General features: G+C 42.9%; 1 protein-coding gene across 5 annotated transcripts in view; it reads left to right on the top strand.

Annotated features, from left to right (window-relative positions):
* The window catches only part of KMT5B (lysine methyltransferase 5B), a 49,890-nt gene extending 28,741 nt beyond the window's left edge, over positions 1-21,149 (top strand). For 2 of the 5 annotated variants that reach the window (XM_061202170.1, XM_061202171.1), the window contains exons 5-11: positions 3,852-4,017; positions 4,399-4,508; positions 6,169-6,335; positions 6,610-6,629; positions 6,711-6,847; positions 12,456-12,652; positions 19,564-21,145. In XM_061202170.1, coding sequence (XP_061058153.1) covers positions 3,852-4,017; positions 4,399-4,508; positions 6,169-6,335; positions 6,610-6,629; positions 6,711-6,847; positions 12,456-12,652; positions 19,564-21,062 — 2,296 coding nt within the window. In that variant the 3' untranslated portion in view covers positions 21,063-21,145. Of the gene's footprint in view, positions 1-138; positions 197-3,851; positions 4,018-4,398; positions 4,509-6,168; positions 6,336-6,609; positions 6,630-6,710; positions 6,848-12,455; positions 12,653-13,714; positions 13,944-19,563 lie in introns of those variants that run through there. The other 3 variants (XM_061202173.1, XM_061202172.1, XM_061202174.1) reach the window with 3 other exon arrangements.
* Positions 21,150-26,095: the final 4,946 nt, after the last annotated feature.

Below are 26,095 nucleotides of genomic sequence, written 5' to 3'. Positions count from 1 at the left end.
TTTTTCTGTCCCCCCTCCTCTTTCCCCTCCCTCCAGTAGCTCTTGGTTGTACATGCTAATGGAAGGGCACGGTAGTGCAGCTAATACAAATCTGCAACTTTTCTTCATTGCCACAGTGGTCTCTTGGGTTTGGAAACAGAAAAACCAAATAGCAAGAAAACCTGGGAAGTCAGTCTCTGGAAAGAGTGGGGAACAGGTGTGTGGGAGTGTGAATTCATATGTTTTTTCCTGCCCCTTTTAATAGTAAATAGTTGTAAATGACATATTTTTAAATTTCTTATACCAGCCATTGATCAGAGAGGTGTGGAAAGAGAAAAATAAATGTTTGGTTTATTTAGAGTAGCAAATGTTAAATATTAAGAGGGAAGAGGGGCACGTTGATGTGGAAATGCCGAATACCTGTTTCTCTTGCCTCCCCTGCCATCCCAGCCCAGCCCACCCCACCCCCAAATACTCAGTTTGTTTCCACCCCTTTCACGGTGCTGTCAGGGTACCAGCCAGCGCTGTCTCTGGCCGAGCTCGGTGCTGGCGCGCAGCGGTAAATACAAGTCAGATCCTGTTCTCGTGACAGAGCGACACAAGAGGGCTCCCGTGGTTCAGATGAGAGCGGGGCCGACAACGGCCTGGGTAGCAGTCCCAGTGCTTCCAGCACTTAGCCCTCATCGGGCCTTATTTTCCTCATTTATGGAACAGGAGATCATTTTTAGATAATCTAAATTTTCTCCTAGCTTTAGGAGCCATGGCATAAGGATAGCTTTGTGCAATTCGTATGGGAGATTTAGAGTGATCGTGGTTAAGCAGAGGACAGAGCGTATTTTTCTATTCAGTCATAGAAAATTACTTGAATTTTTTCTAAGGTCCTCAGTGCCTTTTGCTCTGGCCCTGATAGTCTTTTAACAATCTTATGTTATTAAATAATTTTTATTTCCCCGCAGTTTTGTTACAATGGGATCTGACTGGAACAGTCAGCCAGGTGATTTTGATGTCCTTCTATAGGGTTATCGAAAGCAACTGCCTCTTCCCCTTCCCATCTGCACCCAGACCATTTTCTTCCTCCTTTGCCTCACTATCATTTCACGCCTATAGCAGCCAACTGTGACAGTAAGTTTTGACAGTAAATTACATTTTAAGTAAAGTAGAGGTTCTTGCCTAGTGGGCAACAAGGGACAGTTTTGGGGGTTTGTGTTTGAGGCAGTAGAAGGCAGGAAAGCAGAAATAAAAGTCACAGGATATGTGGAAGGCAGAATATTATTAACTCAAGAGTTGATTATTTTGTGTTGGTTTTAGCATGTAAATTGTTTGGCATCATGAACAAAGAGTAAACAAAAGGATAGCTGAAAGGTATTTTTAGATAGGGAGGAAGTTTCAGGAAGCAGAGAGCACACATAAAACCTGTCAGGAATAGCCAGTGTCCATTCCAGGTCTGTAACTTATTTTCTGGCATGTTCTTAAGATCTTCAGGTGAACTTAGTCCTGACTCTTGCTCTCTAATGTGTTGAGCCATGCATTTATTTTACAAGTGTCACCGTTGGTCAGTCCCACGTTGAACATGTAAAGATTGCTTGGCTCCTGTCGTTTGTAGCCCCGTCCATCACTTACCATCATGGATTATTCATCGTATTTGCTCAAAGTGAACTACTGCTTTTCTGTTTACTGCGTAAAACTCTGGTTATCTGTTTCCCATCACTTTGTATTGCCTGGAGTGGTGTGCCTTAGCTAACAGCTGCTTGGTGGTCTTATCTGTCCTTCATTTGCAGATAACCCCGTGGTGTAGGGTTGCAGCCAGAAGGATTTAGACTGGGTTTCTTAGAGAAACCCAGTCTTGACGAAATCACTTAATGATGGCTGCAAGTAAGTAGTTTAATATTATAACTGTATGGAAGTTTGGATACTTTCACAGTTCTGCAAATCTTTATGTTAGTGGTTCTCTGATACCATAGTCTGACAGCCTAATTAAAGACATTCGGAATTGTCTAAAGGACTTCCACTCGTCTGTCTGTGAGGGCTGGTGTGCTAACTGATTGAAACGGGAAATAAAACAGTGCATTGTCCGTTTCTTCATATCATGTCTCTAGAACTCCTTCAGATTGTTCTACTTAGTAGTTGTAAGAGCTTACTGAAACTGGAGTCTGCAGCTAGTAAGTTCCTAGAGGTGTCAGCATGCTCACACATCTGAAGACCTCTAGAGATCCCGCCTAGTAAATTGTATTACTGTCCTGTTCCTCATGTCTCCCCTCTTCCTTGTTCTAGAACTCTCCTTTACTGTTGCTCGCCAGCTGACTCCCTCAGCTCCTGTCATCTCTGAATCAAGCCTTAAGATCCTCTGCTTAGAATTTCTCTCTCTTTGCCTTCCTTCTTTTGATTCCTTCCTGCCTACAGTAATATTCTGCTTTTTCTTTAGAAATCTAAATTCACCACTTTCCTCATTGCCCATATGAAAGTCAACTCCAGACCGCCCCCTTCCCAAACAAACCTTACACCTTAGTTATAATTTCCATACTTTAAAGTGCTACGGCAGTGTTGTTTGTACCACATGAACATGCATTTGCATATTGATGCCTTGCTTATCTGTTTGGTGCATGAATATGTCTTTCGGTCCCAGCAAAATTTTACCTTCAAGAACAGTAGCCATGTCTTCTAGCTTATATTTTCCACCATAGCACATGTGTACACAGCACCTAATAAATAAGCCTTGGTGAAATATTGTGGCTTAAAATCTTACTGAAATGTGATGAATACATTTGTGATAGCTTATCTGGAAAACAAAATACTGCTTGAATGCTTCCTTCGCTGGAGTCTATGCTAGATGTTATCTCAGTTTAGAATTCTCAGGTGTCTGCGATGTGCAGTTTTAGATGCTAGAGCAAGATTCATAGTTCAAATAGTTTTTCTCCTGAGACACTAATATTTTTTTCTTAATGTATTTCATTTGAAGAGCAGTCTGTAATTCCTTGTTTTGTTGGATGTTAATTTTAAAAAAAACCAAACCTTATTTTGGAAAGTAGACCAAATGAAATCGACATGAGAAGAAATTTTGGAATTAAGATCCAAGTACCTTTAATCATATTACATGTTTTATTGAGAACATAGCTTTAAAATGAGTACAACTTAAGTTTTACTTGGGCCATGATTGTATCATGTGTTAATATGTGCATAGCCATGTGATATTCTGTAGTCATTATAGCTGATTTTACATGGAAGCCTTCTAAAATTCTGCCCCCACAGTTTTTCCTTCCATCACCACCACAACAGTATCACCGCTAGAGTTGTACTTTTGCACACTTTTTGTTCTCTGAACGCAGTTATCAAAGATTAATTTGACATGGATGTTGGAACATCAAGGTGTGTTTCAAGACCTGTTGGGATGCTTAGTGTGGGGTTCTTCTAACTGTGCACATAGAGGCTGTTTTTGTTTACGGCATGATTTTGTCTGCTTCCTCCTCCTTCTGAAGCTTATTGCCTTGCACTCTTCTGGCTTGATTCTGCATGTTTTAAAAAATTCTTGTCATTCTAACTCAATTAGATGAGCTCTATTCTAGATCTGTTGTTTGGTGCCTCCCAAAGTAGATGACTAGTTATAAAAGCCTGAATCAGACAGCTTTCATTTGAATCACCTGGTCACCTCTCAGTTAATGAGCTAACTGAAATAAAAATATTAAAGTATAGTTTGAAGAAAGAGAAATTATATCTCCTGGTGATCAATATTACTTTAGTAATAATTATCAAGATTACTTATTATTACTCTTTTGTTAGGTCTGGCTGTTCTTAGGTTACTTTTTTCTCAAGATCTCTTAAGCAGTGGCCCAGGGATGATGGACGATAACTAAAGTTATTGTTCTGATTTCTTTCAGATTTCGGCCTATTAAAGGAAGACAAGAAGAACTAAAGGAAGTAATTGAACGTTTCAAGAAAGATGAGCACTTGGAGAAAGCCTTCAAATGTCTGACTTCAGGAGAGTGGGCACGGCACTATTTTCTCAACAAGAACAAAATGCAGGAGAAATTATTCAAGGAACATGTGAGTTTATTAACCAAATTAATACCATTTATCTGTTTGGATAAGAGTAAAGGAAACTAAAGCCTAAATTTTAGGGAACACTGAAATTTTAAACCCAATTTTCATAAAACTAATCAATATGAAGACCTAATAACACATCAGATAATTTGTATGACTATCCATAGAGAAAACTCTGTCATCTAGAAGGGAAACTTACTGTGAACTTTTAGAGTAACATAGCCAAGTCACCAGGTACACAAGTATGGGAAATTGTAAAATAATAAAATTTGTTACTTAATCTTAAATTTTTTTATTGTTGGTGGTGGTTTGCTTTTATAATTCTGAGGAAGTCTAGCAAGATAAATAATGTAAAGTAGGTATCAATTTTTTTTTCTGTTTTAGGTGTTTATTTACTTGCGAATGTTTGCAACCGACAGTGGATTTGAAATACTGCCTTGTAATAGATATTCATCAGAACAAAATGGAGCCAAAATTGTTGCAACAAAAGAGTGGTAACTATTACACTAGTATAAAGCCGTAAAGTAATTTGTTTAAAGTTCTCTCTTAAATTACTGTTCATGTGCTAAGAAAGTTGTAGGAAGGAATAAGGCCAGAGCTTACCCTAAAGGAGCCAGTGCAGTGCCAGTGCCTCAGCCCAGTGACTGGGGTCGGGACAGTGAAATTAGAAGTCTGAGTTGGGGACTTCCCTGGAGGTCCAGTGGTTAAGACTTCGCCTTCCAATGCAGGGGGTGCGTGTTCGATCCCTGGTCGGGGGGCTAAGATCCCACCTGCCTTGGGGCCAAAAAACCAAACATAAAACAGAAGCAGTATTGCAACAAATTCAATAAAGACTTAAAAAAAATTTTTTTTATAAAAACAAAAAAAAGAAGAAGTCTGAGTTGAACCAGATCCTATCTCTAAGCCAGAATGCTTTGTGTTTTCCTTTCATTGAGTCTGGATGCCTGCTCAAGGACCACTGAAAGGTTAGGGATGCCGGGGTTGACCTGGCTTCCAGAGTCAGTCTTTTACTGGCCTATAAGAAAGGTTACGTAGGAATTTCATGCGTAGAAGCTTCCTAGCACAATGCCTGCTTCAAAATACGTATGTGTGCCAGCTTAAATAAAAGTAGTAAAGTTGAGCCCAGCTAGGAGGGATAAAAGCCATACATGAAAGAGAGAATATGTGATTATATCTTTCCTCTAATGCCTGTTCCCTGCCTCATCTCCCAGAAGAAACATGTAGCCCCTCTCTTACACCACCCCCAGTATTTTTTATAGCAAAAATTTTAGGGTCAGGTACCTGAAAATGGAATGGGAAAGAGCCTTCCTCCTGGGCTTCTTGCGTGGGTGTGTGTACGTGAGTGAGTGTATCTGTTTGCTCCGGGACGGAATCCAGCCTGCTCATCGGCTCCCGTGGCTCCGTGTTGCACATGGCTGTGGAGGTTTGAGGTCTTGGGTTCTAGAGCTGCACCGTCCAGTACCATGGCCACCAGCCACGGGAGGCTAGTGAACCCTTGAAATGTGGCTAGTCTGAATGGAGAAGTGCTACAAATGTGATACATATGTGAGATTTTATATTAAATTGTAAATATTTTTCATTAATATTTCATACTGATTACCTGCTGAAATAGTATTTGGGTTATATTGCGTTAAAATATGTTACTGAAAGTACTTTCACCTGTTTTTCCTTCCTTAATGTGGCTGCTAGAACACTGACGATTGCTTGTTTGGCTTACATTCCATTTGCTGTCGCTGCTCTACAGGGCGGCGTCCCAGTTCTGGGTTCTCCTGACCCTCCTGCTGCTTGTCTCTGTCTCCTTCTCCAGTGTCAGCAAGTTGAATGCAGTGCGGCGGGTCTTTGAGTCCTTTCTGCCTGCAAAGCACTATGCTGGGTCCAGTAGGGGATTCAGAGGTGTAGGTAGCACGATTCCTAGTGGACTTTCTAGTCTCTGGTAAGGGTAAGGCAGCTAGCTGCACAAGTAACTGTGCACAAGGCTGTGGGGCTTCCAGGGAGAAGGAGATGACATCCAGGTGGGGATCCAAGTGAGTCAGCTAAAACATGCACAGCTAAGTCTTCTTGATTCCTGGTATTTATTGGACAGGCTTATTTTATTAAAAGAAGCCTTACGATTTATAATTACTAGTAATTTTTAACATCACATATTTTAAATAGGAAACGAAATGACAAAATAGAATTACTGGTGGGTTGTATTGCCGAACTTTCAGAAATTGAGGAGAACATGCTACTTAGACATGGAGAAAACGACTTCAGTGTCATGTATTCCACAAGGAAAAACTGTGCTCAGCTCTGGCTTGGTCCTGCTGCGTTTATAAACCATGGTAAGCTCTGTTTCTAAGGTGTTAGCTCTAGTGTTGGGTAGCACTGCTAAAACATAGAATGACCTTATCCTCCTTTAAAGGAGGGTTGGAAATAGAAATTCTTCTTTTTGCATAAACGTATTAAAATAAATATTCCTGTAGTTTAACTTAAGACCTGAAACTTCTATCAAAAGTTGGTAAAATTATGTGGAAAGCTTATTTCAGATTTCTGTAATTGTTCGTGTTTCAGATCTTATCTACAGTTAATTGACTTTATCTTTTGGACATTTTTCAGATTGCAGACCTAACTGTAAGGTAAGCATAAAAAATATTTTATCTCAAGTATTTTGTTTTTGCTTCAGGTATGAGTTTCTTAATGAGTTGATTTTATTTCAGTTTGTGTCAACTGGTCGAGATACAGCATGTGTGAAGGCCCTAAGAGATATTGAACCTGGAGAAGAAATTTCTTGTTATTATGGAGATGGGTTTTTTGGAGAAAATAATGAGTTCTGCGAGTGTTACACTTGTGAAAGGTAAAGTATTAAGTAAGATATTCGGCTCTTGCATTCTTTTAACCACCTGATGATTATGAGCATGAGCTCACGTTATCTTCTCATCCTTTCAATGATAAGGGATAGTCTTTTATGTTCTACAGCATTGCACCCAGTACAGCATGCATAAGCAAAGCCAAAGAGTACAGAACTATTTAGGGGCCCCAGCACCTGGCCCTTTAAAATGTTAAAATCATTACCAGCAGTTATCATTATGAGTGAATCAGAATGCAAATATGCTTAAAGAGAGAATGGGAAATACCTTACACACACACGCACACGCACACACACACACACACGGTGCCAGGGTGGGGTTGCTCCGAAAATGGCCAGTGAAGTTCACCACTGCTAATCATCTAAAAACCCTGAGGTTGTCTTGGGTACTACCAAGCTGTGTCTTCTGGAATTGTTATGTTTTGATGCACGTGCTCTTAATAATTTCTAAGTTCAGTTACTTGGTGAAGAGCTGCTTTTTGTGACCCGTCAAGATTCTGGAGTCCTTATAGAAATCCCCCAAATCTGACTTAGCTGGACTCCTTGTCCACACTGCTCGTCTCCTTGTGGCGACTTCTGCGTGTCTGAGCTCAGAGGCAGCTTCACAAGCTTGTCCGGGCCAGTGCTGCAGGAAGGCCCCCATGCTGGCATAGGCCACACAGGGAGCACGCCTGGATTTGGTTTTTTGGTTATTGTTCTTGTTTTTTTTATTGAAGTATAGTTGATTTACAAGATCATGTTAGTTTCAGGTGTACAGCACAGCGATTCGGTTATACGTGCACATATGCATATATTCTTCTTCAGATGAGCACACCTGGATTTGTTGAGCCCATTTTACGTGCTGTACTGGGTGCTTTACTCACCCTGACTCATTCAGTCCTCACAGCTGTCCTGGGAGAGAGCTGGTAGTGTGGCCACACTGCAGGTGCAGAAGTCCAAGTCAGCCTGACCTCAGAGCCTTTTACGCATGGAAGCAGAGATAGGCGGTGGTACTACTTCTCCGCCAGCCAGCCGGCCTCGGGAGAAATGCTGATTCCCCAGAGCCCACGTTTCCCTTCTTTCAGGGAAGCCAGCGGTTTCCCCTGTGTCGTGAGAGAGCAGAGGCATGGAGTCGTGGTACAACCCCAGCTGTTTCTCTCCCAGCTCTGGGATCTTTGCCATGAAGGGAGGGCAGAAAACCTATTTCTGATGCTGCTGAATTTTTGCCCCTTTTGCAGGGAGGGAGTGGGAATGCAGGGGGATAAAATTTATCTTTTTCTAAATTAAAAAAATGGTTCAAACATTGGTTAGGTCTTGGACCAGTCCACAAAAAGACCCTTTAATCCATGAAGTAGTTTAATTACAGCTGAATAATGCTTTAAAACCATCTTATAGAGATAACATAGTATAACGGTGATGCGCATGAGATCTGGCGTCAGACTCCCTAAGTTGGAATCCTGTGACTCTGCATTTCATTAGCTGTGTGATCTTGGGCAGCTTAGCTGCTTTTGTGCCTTAATTGCCCCATCTGTAAAATGGGGATAACATTAGAAACTATCTCATAGGGTTGCTGTGAGGATTAAATTTATCTCACGAAAAGTATGTAAAACAGCACACAGTTAATATTCAGATGTTAGCTATCAACTTATTTTGTGGTTTCTGGTTATTCTCCCATTAGAATGCAAGTTCCATGAAGGCAGAGATTTTTATCTTTTTCATTTACTGCTGTACTCCCAGCCTGCAGAACAGTACCTGACATGTAGTAGGTGCTTGATAAATATTTGGTGAGTGAATGAATGGAGTAAGTAATATGCTAAATATGCTTTTGGAGGCTGTCCTGAAAAATGTAACCACATACACAGGATTCCAAACCACCCCTGAAACAGCTCTTTGCCTAGTTTAGAACCCCATGTGTCATCATGTTCCTTGGGCCCATTAGTTCTCTTCCAGGAGACTGTTTCTCACTGGTCGGAAGGGCTGTCCTGCCTACGCCACAGGGTTAGCGTGAGGAATAAATAGAAACATGTGCAAGTCCTTTTTAAATGGAAAGGCCTCATACAGAGCCGTAGGCTCAGCTATTGTCGGACTGTTTGGGGAGTTTGATTTAAAGGTTGGCCGGGAATATTCTTGAAGTTCTCAGGAACACCGGATTGTTTCTGCCTTTCCAGAAATTAGGCGAGAGGATGAGACCAAAGGAACTCATTCAATTATTCATCATGTAGTAACTGAATAGTTAGTTACTTTATGTTAGGCCTCATGCAGGCACGGTAAACAAGACTAGCACAGCGCCAGCCGTGAGGGCAGTGCCGTGAAAGGGACACACGCACAGTGTGCTAGTTGCTGAAGGGTGAAAAGAGGTGGCCCAGTGAAGGAAGGAGAGTGGACAGAGGGTTTACAGAGGTGCTGACGTCGTGGGTACAGTGTCCAGGATACATCTGATGTGCGCTTCTGGGAAATAACCGTCCCAACAAAATAGTAATTGTAATACTTTCATAAGTAAGTACTGCAAATTTCACTCTAGAAAATTTGAGAAATGAAATCTAATGAGGGACCGAAGAATATGAAGGACCAAATTGTTTTAAAGCTTATATGAAAGCATGTCTGATGATAGCCAAGAAAAAATTTCTAAAGTATAGTTAGGGGCAGTTGGCCTTAATAGATATTAAAAATTTACCGTGAAACAATTGTGATCAAAACTTGATGATACTGGCTGATGTGGATAAACAAGAGGACGTGAGCAGACTCTTGAAATAGAGCCGAGTGTGTATGAGGTCTTAATACCACGTATGGGGAAACGATGATTTCTTTAATAAATGATAGTGACATAATTCATTGTGCGCCTGGAAGAAAACCAAGCTCAACTCCCATCTCACACCATACACAAGATAAATTCCAGATGGATTAAAATTTTAAATTTAAAAATGTAATGTAAGATGATTAGAAAAAAAAATTAGGAGAATGTATACGTCTACCCTTGGGGTAGTAGAAATCTTCTGAAACAAGTTAAGACAAGAAATGGTGAATATGAAAATTTTTGAATAGCTGAAAGCAAAAGTCAGATTAATGACAAACTGAAGGGGGAAAAATGTACATATACGGCAGAGTTAATATCCCAAGGACAAAAAGCTCCTATAAGCTCATTAAAAAAAAAGACAGACTTCCACTAGAGAAAAGAGAGGTAAGGAAGATGCTACACAGAAAATGATGGCCATAAACAGGGAAAACAATAACTAGGTATCTGTTTTCACTATCAAATTGGCAAAATTTAGAAGTATACTCTGTGCTGCTGGTGAGGATGTGGAGAAACAGGCACTTACACAATGTCACTAGGGCTGTAAATTGCTGTAACCTTTTGGGAAAGAAATCTGGCACTATTTGTTCAAAATCATCACACCCTTTTGTCTGGTAGTCAGTTCCATATGGAAGAATCTATCCTATGGAAGTAGGAGCATTAGTTAGTAAGGATTTGGTTTCAAAGCAAGGTAGCAGCAGCGTTCATGGTGGCAAGCAAAAACCAAAAACCTAGAAGTTTCAGTAATCACCAGTAGTGCTTGAATAGATTATGGAATGTTTAGTCTGTGTAAAAGGTACAACTTTCAAAGCATGTTCAGTTCAGATTTACTTGTGCATGACGTAATAAGAAAGCTGGGGGATAAAAAAGAAAGCAAGCTGGTTGCTGAGTAAGATGTATGGTATTATCCTCTTTGGGTTTTGTTTGCTTAGGAAGAAACAACCATGTGAATAGGTGTGTAGCTCATGGCAAAGGAGCAGAAGATGAGGTGCTGGCAGATGGTTAGCACTGGCGCGGCGGAGGGGGTGGCGGGGGGCTCTGGGGATGGAGGCTGGCTGGGGAGCACTATTGACTTCCTCTTTATGGAGACAGAGCCTAAGATTGTCTCACCTGTTGCAGCAAACACAAGCATGTGTTACTGTCATAAGTTAAAAAGAAGAAGTAAAGGAAGTAGAGAAACAGATGAATGGGAGAGTTTTACTTTAAAAAAAAAAATTTCCAGATAATTCCACCATGATCATTTATTTTGTATTTAAGTATGGCCCATCTTTCCAGAAATGTTACAAGTTATGGTAAAAAGGCACAGAATATCTGAAAAAAATTTATTAATTCATTAATCCACCTGAGATGAAACAGCCTTTAGGATTTACGCATTTACTTTCTGAATATACTTTATGGTGGAGTGGAGTGTAATTGTCGGCCTGCCGTGGTGAAGGTTACCTACCTAGAGGCTTTTACAGTGATTTCTAATGCACCTTTTGAAAAAAGAATTGAGGCAGTCCCACAATATGTTTGTTGTTTTTACAAAAGCATTAATAAAAGTAGAATTCCAAATCCATTCTAGGAAGGCGAAGAAGGCAAGAATGCTCACCTTAGTCACCAGACATAGTCTCTGCATTCAGACTAGGTCTGTGCTCCTCCCTAGCGTTCAGAGGTTTAAGAGGGAGAGAGAGAAAATAAAATTTTTGTTCTCCCTTAGCAAAAGGTGAAATACTCAGATTCCTTGGAGGAGAAGAGTTATTTTCTCCTCATCTAAATCCTGAAAGAAATAAATCACATGGGATCTTTTGGAGGGCAATATTGCTTTCATAATGGGAAGTGTTCACAATTTTGCCTCAAGTTCAGAAGCTGTTATTATCTGGCTTTTCTTTAACAAGCTAAGGCCAGTGAAAGGCAAGTCAGTGAAGGCAATTTTGGCCAAAGAGATTTATCATTTTTTAAATGCAGTATGTAGTGCTTAATTTTTTTAACCTCATTAATTTATATTTTATTTATTCTTTTGAGCAGAGCGAGTAGAAATTTACCTTTATAACACTGGATAAAGCAAAGATTTGCAAAGCTAGGTTCATTAAGGAAGTTTAGGAGGACTTCTTATTAAGCACCCACTTCATTAGAATTTACATAAATATAATATAATTAAAGCAGGTTACAAATCATTCTTAGCCAGTGGTAAAAGCAAGTCTTTGAATGTCCTTTATTTAGTAACATTTTGTTAATTATGTTCATTCAGTAACTTTAAAGGAGGAATTTAACAGTTTTCATTATTCCAGAAGTGAGATTTTCACTAAGATAGCCTAGCCTTCTTATACAGAATTTCAGTTAGTATTTGTTTGTATCTAACATTAGCTTCTAAGTAATGACTTAATTTATGGAAATTCGCTGGTTCCTCTTTTAATTCCGTAATTCTCAATATTCAGTAACGTAGTGTTAAATTATGCAGAACAAAGCTGGGGTATAATTAACAGGTGGGTTATTTCAGTTACAGTTTAGACCTAATTATTGTACCAGTCGGTTTTGAAATTGAAATTTTATTTATTTATTTTTACCTACACTTGAAATTCTACAGGGTCCAACCAATAGCTTCTCATGGGCAATTAATAATTGATTGACAGTAGTCATAACAAATTGTTTTAAGTCTGGGGCTTTTCTGCATTAATTTTATATATGTATGTGTTTTGAGAGTCCTAGGCTTAGCGGCTTTCCAGTGGCGATTAGGGCCTCATCAGTTCATCACACCTGCTGATCTGATGTGGCCAAGTGCGCTCAGCAACCAGGCTTACGTCAGTGAGAATGCTGTTTGTGTAACCTGTGCTGTTTCTCTTTCAGACGGGGAACTGGTGCTTTTAAATCCAGAGTGGGACTGCCTGCGCCTGCTCCTGTTATCAATAGCAAATATGGACTCAGAGAAACAGATAAACGTTTAAATAGGCTTAAAAAGTTAGGTGACAGCAGCAAAAATTCAGACAGTCAATCTGTCAGCTCTAACACTGATGCAGATACCACTCAGGAAAAAAACAATGCAAGTAAGTAAGGGAGATTTGATAAGCATATCTTTTTTTTTTTTTTTTAAGTATTTTCACACAGTTTGCTTTCTAAAGCATGCTCTAATAGTTTTGATCTTTTAAACATTGAGAGAAACTCTGGGATTCATGCACTTCACCAGCACTGCAAGGTTCTAGAAGTGATTCGAGCACAAAAGCAGTCTGTATCATGCCTCCAGATTTAATATGGTACTGAATTGTCTGCTTTTCTTGAATACCGGGTAACTGGATATTAAATTCTCCATCGTGTGTTCCAGGGTCATCATATGTTTGGCAGAAAGCTTTTCAAGGTGTTAGTTTCTCTGTAATGATATTGTTAGGTCCGCAAAAAGACAAAGGACGGGGTGGCATCACACAGGCACATACGTGTTCTGCGCCTGGCCAGTCTGTTAGGATGAATGATGGACTTGGGGAGTTCATAGCTTCTGGCCTCAAGGCTTCCACCCTTTTACTGCTTGCTTGCCGTTTTCAAAATGAACTGACCCAATTCACCAAACCACCAGTTACCAGACTCAGAATTGTGATAGAGGAGCAGTTTGAATGTCATTATACTATGACGTGTTGTAATAGCCACTCGACCGAAAGTAGCAAGAGAGATGAAAAGGAGAAAGAAACAAGCTTTAAGATACCAGTTGTGGGGGGGGGGGGCGGGGGAGGCAAGACCTGATGGAAACTGGAAAAAGAGAATGAAGAATAAAGAGAAAAGAGAGAGAAGAAATCCTAAGTGAGCACAAGAAAACACATCACGTTTGTGGAGCCTTGAAGTCCTGGAACCATCCTGATTGCTACTGTTTTTCATCCGGGTAACACCAGTTTTCTCTAGTTGCCACTAAAGCAGTAGGCTCCTTAGTCTGACTTGTCTCCGATAGGAATAAAGTTTAAAAGTTTTAACTTGATAGTCCCCGAAGTATGCCTGTTTTGGCACTATAAATGTCCATACATACTTGTTAGCAGTAAGTACCGTCTGAGGTCTGATTATTTTAGGCTCTTCTGCCTGTCTTCAGATGTTTTCAGCCCAACTCTGGGTACTCCTCTCCACTACAGAAAATCCCAAAGAAAAGGGAAGGTGTCTCCCGTGATGGTGAATGTCACTGCCGTGAATCCTGACTCTACCTACTGCTGGGAGTCAGAGGCCAGGGGTAACCTCTGCCGTGGAAAAGCGATGCTGCATTCCTATTCCAGTCTTTAACGTCCAAAGTGAACAAAGAAGAGCAGTTAGTTCGTCATTCACTGTTGATTGTTGGTTTTAATAATAAACGCAGCATAATCAACATTTTGTTTTCTGAGTCTGGTTCCTTGGTGAAACTGGCGACTTGTGAAGCCCATTTTATAAATGTCTACATAAAAACACTTAGGAGTGTGCTGCCAGCCACATGTGGAGATGGCCACGACACTGTCCACATGGCTCTGTGACATTCGTGCAGGTGTTTTGTGTTCTTATGCGTTAACCATATACTGCTGTGTAGATACTGAACTCAGTACACCACTTAGTTTAAAAAATCAAACTAGGAAAAATTTTTGGAAGGTGTTGAGTGTTCTAGTATGTGACCATCTATGGGATATTTATTAATAAACCAAATACATGTTCAAAGCCTGCTAGTTGTTAAAAAGAGATAGAAAAGTGTATGAGACCTGGGCCCCTCCCTTGGGGAGTTTACGCCTTAGCTCCAGGATGGGACGAGTACACGGTAACTATGCAGAGCAGGCTGTACATGCCACTTCCTAAAGCCTAGAGGGAACAGGTGATCCTTTGAGCTGTAGTCTCAGCATTACAGAGTAGAAATACAGCACTTTACCGTGACTGCTTATATTAGGGTGCTTACTTTATTCAGATTACTTTTCTGCAGAATGATTGTCTTGAGTAATTCAAGGGTTGGCATAAGTAGCTTTGAGGGTCATGTGACAGTTGCTAGACGTGGCTCAGGGCTCTGAAGGAGCTCGAGGTTTACTCCAGTGGTCTCTGAGAACATTGTGCACTAAGTATGTTCATAGCAGTGTTTTCTCGGGCTCTTACATGTGTTCTTTTAGGCTGTATTTCTTTTGCTGTTTGTGTCTTGACCAAACCCTTCTACCTGTTTGAAAGAAAAGACTTTTTGAGACTGCAGTGGATGCAAGGCCAGAGGTTCCCAAGCCTTTCTTCCAAGGGGCGTGGGCATACACCTTGTGTATAGATTCCGAGTACCCATCTTATCCTGCAGTTTGGTTAGAATTTAGCAGCTAACAGCTAGAGAGGAACTGCTTTCTTTGAACAGCGTGTTTGTTCTTTTTAAAGAAACGTTTCTGCCTAGTTGGAAGAAAAAATTATTTCTTCCTTCCATGCAGGTCCTTTTTTGGAAGGTGTCTCAGGAACCACAACCTGACTGTTTGCTTTAGCATCCAGAGAGGAGGCAAGCAATCCATTTTCACAGATTCAGTCCACAGACCTGAATTATAATGCCATTACTAGAAGAGTCGGGTTTTTTAGGCCTCTTGTGCCTCAGTGGCTAGGCCACCCCCAGAGTGCTGCGTCCTGGACGTGAGTCACTGAAAATGCCACAAGTTGGTGCAAGTCCCAGAGGACTCCCACCAGTGGAATAGGTTCACTCAGCTGGACCGAGGAGCGCCTGTCCTGGAGACAGTGGGCTGGGCCACCACCTGTCACTCTGTCGCCCGCCACAGACATCACTGGCTGGTCTGAACACTTTTCTGCTGAGCCTGCAGGCTGCTTCAGAATCCTTTCCAACACCCTTTTCCAGCCATTCATTCCTGTGTTGGTTGCATGAGGTGGAGCCTGCTTCTTGTGCCTGACAAACTCCTTGAACTGAAGTCTTTAAAATCCTATTGAGGGTTTTTTGGATCCTCATGTTCGGAACATGCCAAGCTGTGTGTGGCCCTCGTGTTCCCTTGGCTCCACCGTGTGCGTTTCTGGGGCTTGTCCAGTGCGGAGCACGGGTGCAGCCCGAGCGTTCTGGAAGCTTTGATGTCGTTTTGCTGCTCCTGTGTCTGGCTGTCACTCTCGATGCCCACACAGAGCTGCCTTGTGATTTTGAGGACACCCTGAGGGAACCGCGATAGCCATACCATGGGTCCTTTCCCAGGAGTTGGGACTGGCCCCGTAATAGCTCTGTGGTGTCCCTTAGAGGCCGTGTGACGGTGTGGTGAAAAGCTTGAGATCTGGAGCCACAGACCTCAGTGCAAGTCCCATCTCTGCCGCTGACCGGATGGACGCTCTTAGGCCCGCTAGCCCACCTGAACTTGGTTTTCACTTAGTGTGATAGCTCTTACTTCAAAGAATGCTTATTATGATTGAGATCATACTAGTTTGGCCATTTGGCACTGTACCTAGTATATACTAATTGCTAAGAATGTGTATCTTCACCTGAAATTACTGTCTAGGTTTATGCATTTGGGATTTGTCCCAGCCATGAGGGAAGAGAGCCACACATGGTGTGTTAGTGCCAAAGCCAGGGGAGCCGTGGCCGTGCCTTCCCTCCACTGTGTCAGGATCCTCAGTCTCTTGATAGACTTTTCTTAGTTTGCCATAGTGACCACCATCTCTCCCTCAGCCTGCTGTTGCTGGCACTCACCCCCATGCCCCCCGCGATAGTGTAGCAGCGCCTTCGTGGCGCAGTGAAGAGCCCTGGGTGCTTAGTCACGTTGCTCACATTTCTCTTACCCAGCCGGACTGTGCCTCTTCTGCCGTTTGGCTTGAGCACACCTTTTAGCTGGGCTTTTGTTGAGATAACGCTTTTCAAACAAAATGAGAATACATTGATAAATACATAAATATGTAAGTGAAGTCTCTCTATTGAAATAATACGTAGCATCAAATTCAGTCTCTCTTGTGCTCTTTAAAACACACACTGAAGTGCTTTGTCAGTGGTTCACTGCAGTCAGCTAACAACGAACCTCTCGGAAGGAGGGGTGGAAGGGGGAGAGCCCAGATTCAAAATCACCATAAGTGAGATTCATCCAATGATTAAAAGTCAGTGCCCGAGTGAGGAGAATCTCAGGTGCCATGAAGAGTCATAGGAAGGGTAACCTGTCATGTGTAGAGTCATGAAAGGCTTCCTGAGAGAAGTGTTTGCTGAGCTGAGTCTTAAAAGGGGAGGAGAAGTTGGCCAAGTGAAACGTGCTCAAAGCAGAGGGAACGTCACAAATGAAGGTGTGGGCATGAGTGTAGGATTTGCATCAGTAAAGTTCACCAAGGCTGGAGTAGAAGGTGGGAAGGAGGGATGTGAGCATAATTTCACATTTTGGACTTTATTCTTAGGTATTAGGTTATTGGCAGGTTTAAAGCCCAGAAGTGACGTGGCATACTAGGAGAATCATCTGGGCTGCGTGGTGGGGGATGGAATGTCGGGGAAGCAGTAGGGAGGCAAAGAAAGGCGGGAGCTAGTGTCAGAGTCAAGGCAGGAAATGGTGGCATCAGGAATGGAGAGAAGGAGGGGGTTCCAGCGACACTGCAGGAGTGGACTCCACAGGAGTGGTGGCTGGTTGGTGAGAGTTAGCGAAAGCAGGCGTCAAGGATGACCTCCCAGTGTCTGCTTGGGCAGCTGGCTGGGTGGTGGTGTCATTGACCAAGGTGGAGAACTTAGGCTTGCTGGTGAGTTCCCTTTGGGCATGTTGACTTGTGAGAGGCTCTTGAGACAATCTTAGCGGGCAATCAAGGTCCCAGTGGACCTTCGGTGATGCGGATCTGTAATTAAGGCGAGAATCAGGCTAGAGACCGTGGTTTGGGAACTGCCAGCATATCGACGGTGATAGCCGTGGAGGAGTGGCTGCTTATCACCTGGAGGCTGAGTAGAGTTTTCAAGGGGCCTAGGATAGCAGAGACCTGAGGAGTGCGGTCCACCGGGCAGATGGAGGAAGAGTGCCCGGGACACGGAGGGAAGGCCAGGAGAGTGTGCTCTCGCGAGCAGCCAAGGAGAGGGATTTCAGGAAGAATAATGGTTAGCAGCGTCACATTCTGCAGAGAAGGAAGAAAACGGTACGGGCTGAAAGGGTCCGCTGGATTTCGTGACAAGGAGACTGTGAGGGAGACTGGCAAAGGCGCTGTTTAGGAGGACGGGTTGGATCCAAATTGCAGGGGGATTGCAGTCAAGGATACACGGTATGAGTGATCATTGTGGAGGGGTGGCTGCAGGTATGAAATGAGAACCGCTGACCTTGGTCATAGAATGGTCCTTGAAGAGCCATAGACAGCAAAGTCTCACCATAGCCACATTTGAGAAAGGCAAGCACCAGCACTGGTGTGTTTACATCATAAGCACATCTACTCTCACCTTGTAGGAAGCCTTGTAAGCACGAAGAAATCCTTTAGCAAAAGCAGTCCCTAAATATCCTTATATTTAAAAAATTATTTCTGGTAAGTTTTGTATAATTCAGTTCATAATACGTCGGTTGTTCTCAAATTGAGTGGCACCCAAACTTTACTGCTACTACTAATCTAAAAAAAAGTTGCCTCCCTGGTAGCAGCCCACACAGATAAGCGTGTTCTTGGTTCAATCAGTGGATCTCATTCCTGGGAATTCTGCTGATTTGGAGATCCCAAAGCCATTCGTGAGCCAGTCTTCCTGAGCGCAGAGACTCCTGTTCTTGGCGCTTTGATATTTTTGGAATGCTGTTATGCATTCTTGCTCCTCTCTCTCAGTAAAAACTAACTAATGGTGACCTAACTTGCTCAGCCATGCAGAAGGAAGATCAGTCACCCTGGCGACCCCCAGGCGTGTAGTAAGCAACAGTCTTGTCGGGCAGTGTGCTGGGCTTACCCACGTTCACTGGTTTTTATTCCCTCTGTTTTCTGGTGAGAGGTGGTGACGATTCGTTTGGTCATCTCAACTTCCCTAGTGAATGATTTAAAGGGGTATTTTGATGGGAAGAGCTTTTCAAGTGGGGGATGGGGAGCAGACTAATTAATCGAGAAATTGACTCACGTAAAACACTATGAATATAAATCCAAAATGTAAATGTAGAGAAAAACAAAGATGGCGGAAAGGAAAGTCAGTGGCTCACCACGGGGCCACCTTACACTTGAGTCACATATAAGCCTTTTGAGAAGCCGTTCAGCTGTCACGTTCTCAGGTTGTCATCCCCAGTAGGATTGTCACAGCCTTTTTGTATCCTTGTCCAGAGTAAGGAAGTTGGGCCCCCCTAACTCTAGCAGTGCGCTTCTTCCCTCTTTCGGTTTGATTGTCGGCAGCGGGCAGTCAACGGAGGGTTGGGGCCAAGTAAGTTCCGCAGCCTTCAAAGTCTCTGCTGGTCCTCACAGCATTGAAGGGAACAGCTTAGACGGTGCGGTATTTTGGGATTAAATGTCTAGTGGGAGTAACAATATATGGTTCTTAGGATCTCTCTTTCTTATTTGAAAACATCGTGGTAGAATTTGTCTCAGAGCCCTTTAGTCACCTGTTGCTGTTCTGGATTACTAGTCAAGTAATATACTTTGAGTTAATGAATAATGGATTTTAGAAACATTTTAAATGATGATTTTAAGAAGAATTTATGAAAGAAAAATATTATTTTTACTTAGCTTCAAATATTTTACGTGGTAAAAGACTAAATCAGGAAAAGAAATACTCAGTTTGGACCAGTGTCGTGATAGATTAAGGGCACTTAGAGTGAAATCCAGGTCCTTGCTGTGCTAAGAGCTCGTTAACCCTAAAATTACTTACCTGGAAAGTGAATAGATGCTTCTTAAATCAGAGGCAGAAATTAGAAAGAGAACGTAAAGGAAAACTGTAGGAAGTGCTTGTGTGCTGGCAGAAATGCAACTGGGGTCTGTCTACCACGCTTTTTGTATAATCTAAACATTTCATAGCTAATCGTCTGGGTGTTGGCATTGTTTTGTTGAACATTACCGTGTTACCAAGACTGTTTTTCATCCTTTTTTTTTTTTTTTTTTAATTTTGCAGCTTCTAACCGAAAATCTTCAGTTGGTATGAAGAAGAACAGCAAGAGCAGAGCATTAACAAGGCAGTCCATGTCAAGAATTCCAGCTTCTTCCAACTCTACCTCATCTAAGCTAACTCCTATGAATAATTCCAGGGTACCAAAGAAACTGAAAAAACCTGCAAAGCCTTTACTTTCAAAGATAAAATTAAGAAATCATTGCAAACGGCTGGAGCAGAAGAGTGCTTCGGGAAAACTCGAAATGGGAAACTTAGTACTTAAAGAGCCTAAAGTAGTTCTGTACAAAAATTTGCCCATTAAAAAAGATAAGGAGCCAGAGGGACCAGTCCCGGCCGCGGTGGCCAGTGGGTGCTTAACTAGACACGCCGCGAGAGGGCACAAGCAGAACTCCGGGCGAGGCGCCCCCGCGCACGTGGAGGGCGCCCCCGCGCACGTGGAGGGCGCCCCCTGCGCCTACACCACCAGGCGGTCCGTGAGGACGAGGGTGAATTTGAAGGAGACCTCCGACATCAAGCTTGAACCAAATACGTTGGATGGCTACAAAAGCAGCTTGACGGAACCTTGCCCAGACAGTGGCGAGCAGCCAGCCCCTGCGGTGCAGGAAGAAGAACTGGCTCATGAAGCTGCACAGAAGGGGGAGGCCAAGTGTCCTAAGAGTGACAGCAGCATGTCAAAAAAGAAATCACGGCAAGGGAAACTGGTGAGACAGTTGGCAGAAGCAGAGGAGTCCGCTGCGGTGCGCGATTCCCCCGGCAGAGCTGGCGTGGGGCGAGAGGGGGTGGGGTCCCACCCTGACCAGGGCGAGCACAGCAGCCTGGAGGGCGTGCCCGGGAGCTACACGGACTGGCCCCCTTCTCCTGTTAGTGGTTCTGTGGTCGCATCAGACAGCTTCAAAACAAAAGACAGCTTCCGAACTGCAAAAAGTAAAAAGAAGAGGCGGATCACTAGGTATGATGCACAGTTAATCCTAGAAAATAACTCTGGGATTCCCAAATTGACTCTTCGTAGGCGTCATGACAGCAGCAGCAAGACAAATGACCAAGAGAATGATGGAATGAATTCTTCAAAAATAAGCATCAAGTTAAGTAAAGACCATGAAAATGATAATAATCTCTATGTAGCAAAGCTTAATAATGGATTTAACTCAGGATCAGGCAGTAGTTCTACAAAACTAAAAATCCAGCTAAAACGGGACGAGGAAAGTAGGGGGTCGTATACAGAGGGGCTTCACGAAAATGGGGTGTGCTGTAGTGATCCCCTTTCTCTCCTGGAGTCCCGCATGGAAGTCGATGACTATAGTCAGTATGAGGAGGAAAGTACCGATGATCCCTCCTCTTCGGAGGGAGACGAAGAGGAGGATGATTATGACGATGACTTTGACGATGACTTTATCCCTCTTCCTCCAGCTAAGCGACTGAGGCTCATAGTCGGGAAAGACTCTATAGATATTGACATTTCTTCCAGGAGAAGAGAAGATCAGTCTTTGAGGCTTAACGCATAGTAAGCTCTTGGTCTTAATTTGACCAGGGATAACTACTTTAAAGAAATAAACAATTCCAGTCAATTACTCCTCAACTGAAAACATTTTAGGGGCAGCACTTCTGTTGTCTTTTCACTTATCACCATAATACTGTAGAAAGTGTACAGCGTACTGACTCTTCTTAAAAGTCTGATTTGTGCAAATTTTTATTGTACTTTTTAAATAGCCTTCTTATGTGCAATTCTGAGTTAGAGGTAAAGCCCTGTTGTAAAATAAAGGCTCAAGCAAAATTGTACAGTGATAGCAACTTTCCACACAGGACGTTGAAAACAATAATGTGGCTACACAGTTTTCTTTTTTTAACTTTAAGAGCATCAACTGGCTCTTTAATATATGACTAAAAAATAATTTAAAACAAATCATAGTAGCAGCATATTAAGGTTTTCTAGTATATGCTAATATCACCAGCAATGTTCTTTGGCTTATTGATTTATTTGCTAGATGTTTCCCCCTTGGAGTTTTGTCAGTTTCACAGTTTGCTGGCCCAGGTGTACTGTTTGTGACCTTGGTTAAGGTTAAATAGCAGACCATCGGTCGGGTGGGAGTGAAATTGGTTTCTTTAAAAAAAAAAAAAAAAGTACAATTACATGCGTGACAGCTAACTTTTCATTCAGTACGTTATATGTACGAGGGTAGCAGTGTGCAGGATGAGTTTCGATACAGCGTATTTATTGCTTGTCATGTAAATTAAAGACCTTGTATTTAACACTTTTCAATCCTTTTAGATAAAATTGTTCTTTGCAAGAATGATTGGTGCTTATTTTTTCAAAAAATTTGCTGTGAACAAATGTGATGACAACAAGCAACATTTATCGAACTACAGCTATCTTAATTTGGGTCAAGTTTTCTGTTGCACTTGTAAAATGCTACAAGGAATATTAAAAAACTCTATTCACTTTAACTTATAATAGTTTATGAAATAAAAACATGAGTCACAGCTTTTGTTCTGTGGTAACCTATAAAAAAATGTTTGTCTTTGAAATTCAGTGTAAAGAACTGAAAACAGTGTATATGTTGTAAATATTTGTGTGTTGTGAGAAATTTTTGTCATAAGAAATTAAAAGAACTTACCAGGAAGGTTTTTAAGTTTAGAAATATTCATGCCAATAAAATAGGAAATTATAAATATATAGTTTTAAGCACTGCATCAGTGGGAGTTCTTGGCTTATGTTAGTTTATGTATGAAAATATCAAAGATTTTTTTGACTATATTATCAGTTAAACAAAAAGAGGAGTCATTTAATTTGTTTTTGAAGCACTTTGAGAAGAGAAATTAATTTTAAGTAACTTAATGAGCAAAATTTTGATTACTACTTTGTGTTCAATACCAACCTTCCATTTCTCTGGATTATTTTACAAATCATTGGACAAAGAATTTGGGAATATAAATCTGTAGCAGGTGTTTGACACCAGTGGGTCTCTTTATTTCTGGGAAATGTGTACATGTACTTTCAAATATACAGTGTTCCTAAGTGAAATCAATTTAGGGGATTCGTGTAGTGTCTAGAAAAGTAGCCCATATCTTTAAATACTAAAAGGAATCTGCAGGTAATGAGAAGTCCAGTGGAGAAAACCTCAATGCTTACTGTTACTACTTACTGATTCCTACCAGTTTCTAGGTTCCTGGGGACATTATTTAAATTAAGTTCCTTAAAACTATTGCTAGTAGGTTCCAAATAGAAATTAGTAACATTCATAAAAGTTCTTTAAATTTAGAATTTTTTTCTCCTTCTGTTCTTCAAGGAATTACTTCTGTAGTCTTCTGTCGTCTCGTCCCTGTTTGTTACGGTGCAGTTTCATCCTCAGGTATTAATGTGGGAGCAGGTGGCTGACCTCCTCGCCCACTCACACCCCCTTTGCTCGCTCCGTCTAGAATTCTTCACCTCTCGAGGTAGGGCAGCCCTGCGAGGTCTGTCCCAAAGCACTCGGAGCAGTCTACAACCTCACCCAGTCCTCCCGGTGTCTCTGGGTGGCAGTGGGAGACTCAGGCCACTGAGAAGGTCACGCTTAGACCCTGTGTCTGGGAGGTACCGGAGAGCAGGGGGTCATCTTTTGTTCCCACCGTAGTTTGGAGTCTTTCAAAGAGGTTCAGAGACTAAATCTTGAACTGTTTTCTTGGAATACCGACAACAGCCATTTCAGGAATTTCAGTCTTAAGGAAAAAGTAACAAAATACCGCATTTCCCACTTTTCTCCATTTTTAAGCTTAATTTTAGTAATTTATTTATGATGTTTAACTTTATTGAGGCCTCGTCTTTGGGGGCTGACCTTCCCGTGGGTCCGAGCAGTGACGTTAGGTGGTGGTCACTGCCTCGGGAGTTGGTGTGCACAAGCACTCGGCAGCCGCTGCCGGCGCCTTCCAGGGAAACCTAATGTCCGTTTTTACAGTTAGGGGCCTCGGAGCTGGTCTAGCTCTGCTGTAGAACTTCACTGTGTGGGATGGCGAAATCCACACACTGATGACCACTTGGAAGAGGTTGCATTCAATAAAACTTTTAGCTAGAGCTTATGCAATGATTGGTAAAGATTTTGGCATTGTAAGAATTAGGAAATGATCATAGAAATATATGTAAAGTATTCAATTTTCAATCATTTTTCAAATTACTGTTTTAAATTGTTTTGCTGAGTTGTAATACTTTTGAGATACAATGTATTCCTTGTACTGAAAGAATGAAAAAAGGACTTTTTCAGCATTTGAGGTAAGTTCTTTAATGTTTCATTAAAAACATTTTTTACAAATATTTTGTACATGCACTTGCAGTATTGAGGTTAATCATTTTAATAAATTCGGAAATTAAAACAGTTTGGCCGGTGTTCACTGTATCTGAGAAGAAAAGATCAAAGTGGTGACTTTGTCCACAAGGTTTTCACGTACAGTAGAATTTGTAAAATCACACTTTCTGAAGCTTTTCAGTATCTGTGAGTGTTCTGAGCCCTGGTCTCTTTTTGCTTCTGGTGCCGTTTGGTTTAAACCGGGGGTAAGCACTCGTTCCTCTCTCGGTGGGGAGACCACTTTTAAACTACATAGCCCCCTGGCCCTCGAACCCAAGAAGGCTTTTGCTACCCAGTTATTAATGGTGCCTGATTACTTGGTTTTTTCCTTCGCTGAATTGGACAGAACGGGCATATCCAGCACTGGCGTGGGTCGTTTTTTTCTCCCGGTTACTGTAGCAAAACTTAGTTGAGAAAGGAAATGTGACTGGCTTAGGAGTCAGGAAACCTGAATGTGCCCAGCTCCGCAACATGTGGGTGACCCCGGGAAAGCTGCTCACCCCCAGATCTCCTCTTTGCAGCACCTGCAGGTCAGCGTGGACACCCGGTCCTGTTGCCAGTTAAGCTTCAGGATGAGCCGCGTCCACTCCCGGTGGGGGCGGTCAGGGTGAGTGGTGCAGACCAGGCTGGGAAGACTTCCCGATCAATCGAAATACCCACGCGAACTTGGGTTCCCAGTATGAAAAAAGGCTAAGAGGTGGCGCACCTGTTAAATCCACAGCCCCTTTCAAGGCTCGGGTTTGCTGTCTACGCTGAAATGAGTCGCTCCTTCTCCATAACCAGTGGCAGCTCCCTCGCCGCCCAGAGTCCTCGTGTGAGTTCTGTTTCTCCAGTGCCGACTCTGTTGTTAACACGTGCCCATGATGTTCACTGCAGAACCCAGCAGCACTCATCGGGGTGCAAGCACGCTGCTGACCTCAGGGGCACTTCAGTAGCCCCAGGGCCACGGTAAGTGTGACCTGTCCTGCAAAGGAGGACGAGAAGGTCTCCAGCCTCCTCCCTCCCTGATGTCATAGAGCTTGGGCAGCGCTTAGTGTTTGCTAGTGACAGGCCCAGAAGAAAAGTGGATTTTGACTCTTCAGGAAGGGGCAGGGTACGTTGGACGGGCAGGGTTGGGCGGGGGGTCTCCCGCTCGAGCTCCCTCCACCCTTTTTCCTGCACTTCTGCCACTTGCCCTCTCCCAGAGGGTTAAGCTTGCGTTCTTGGAAGCAGTTGAAAAGCTGCTAACCTGGAGGACAGAAACGGCCTACAGCCTCACAGAACTAACTTTGGTAAAGTCCTTTTTACCAGATCCTGTTTTCTCCTTGTCAGATTCGTGAGTGTTTCTGCTGAGCTGCAGTGCACAGTGTCTTCTGGGCGTCACCCACCCTGTCGGGCCTGCTCTGCGCAGGGGAAGCAGAGCACTGCGGGGTCTGCTCAGGCCCACAGGAGGGCTGCCAGCGAGTCGGCAGGTGCCCCCCTCCCAGGCTGAGACCCTGAGCAGGCAGTGTCCAGAGTGGCAGGGGCAAAGTTGCATTTCTTTGCTGTTTGTCAAGCAGTGATGATGTTAGGTGCTGCTGGGGGTGGGGAGGCAAGATGTGTGTGTCTTCAGTGCGGGGGGGGGGGGGGGGGGCGGTAACTAAAGCCCTGGGAGAAGGTGAGATAACCTGGGGAAGGAGGTCAGGCAGGTGCTATCGCTCTTTGGTCCTCGTGCCCTGGGGGAGCGCAGTCTGGGGAGGCCCTTCCAGGAGGAGCCAGGCAGGTGGAGGAGAGAGCAGGCGGAGAGGAGGTTTGACTGAAGGTGGAAATGACGAAACTGGAAGGGCGGTGGGGTTAAGGATTAACAAAGGACAAGCGGGTCTGACCGTGGAGATGGAAAGCTTCCACAGGGTGGGGAGGGGAGGGGTTACTCAGAGTCCGGGGAAGGAAGGGTGGTCTTAGGATGATAGGTCTGTTTTCCTTGCAACAAGAAGAAAAGAGGTGGTAGGTGAAGTGGGGGGGGCCAGTTCCAGCATGAAGGTTTCTATTTTGTCTAAAGTAGGAGGTGAGGTCACCTGACTGGGAAGAGATGAGGGGCCCAAAACTTGAGCATGAAGGAGATTTGAAATCAAGAAAGGGGACGCAAGCTGACTATAGGAACCTAGTGTGATGCATCACAGAAGTCTTAGTACCAGTCAGTGTTCTGGGCACCCATGGGAGCAAAGGCTGGTGGCAGCACTTCTCCGCACAGGTGTGAGGCTCTC

The sequence above is a fragment of the Eubalaena glacialis genome, chromosome 10, assembly GCF_028564815.1.
Source record: "Eubalaena glacialis isolate mEubGla1 chromosome 10, mEubGla1.1.hap2.+ XY, whole genome shotgun sequence".
NCBI lineage: Eukaryota > Metazoa > Chordata > Mammalia > Artiodactyla > Balaenidae > Eubalaena > Eubalaena glacialis.
Note: the sequence above shows the minus strand (reverse complement) of the source record. Positions and strands in the feature narration are given on the sequence as shown.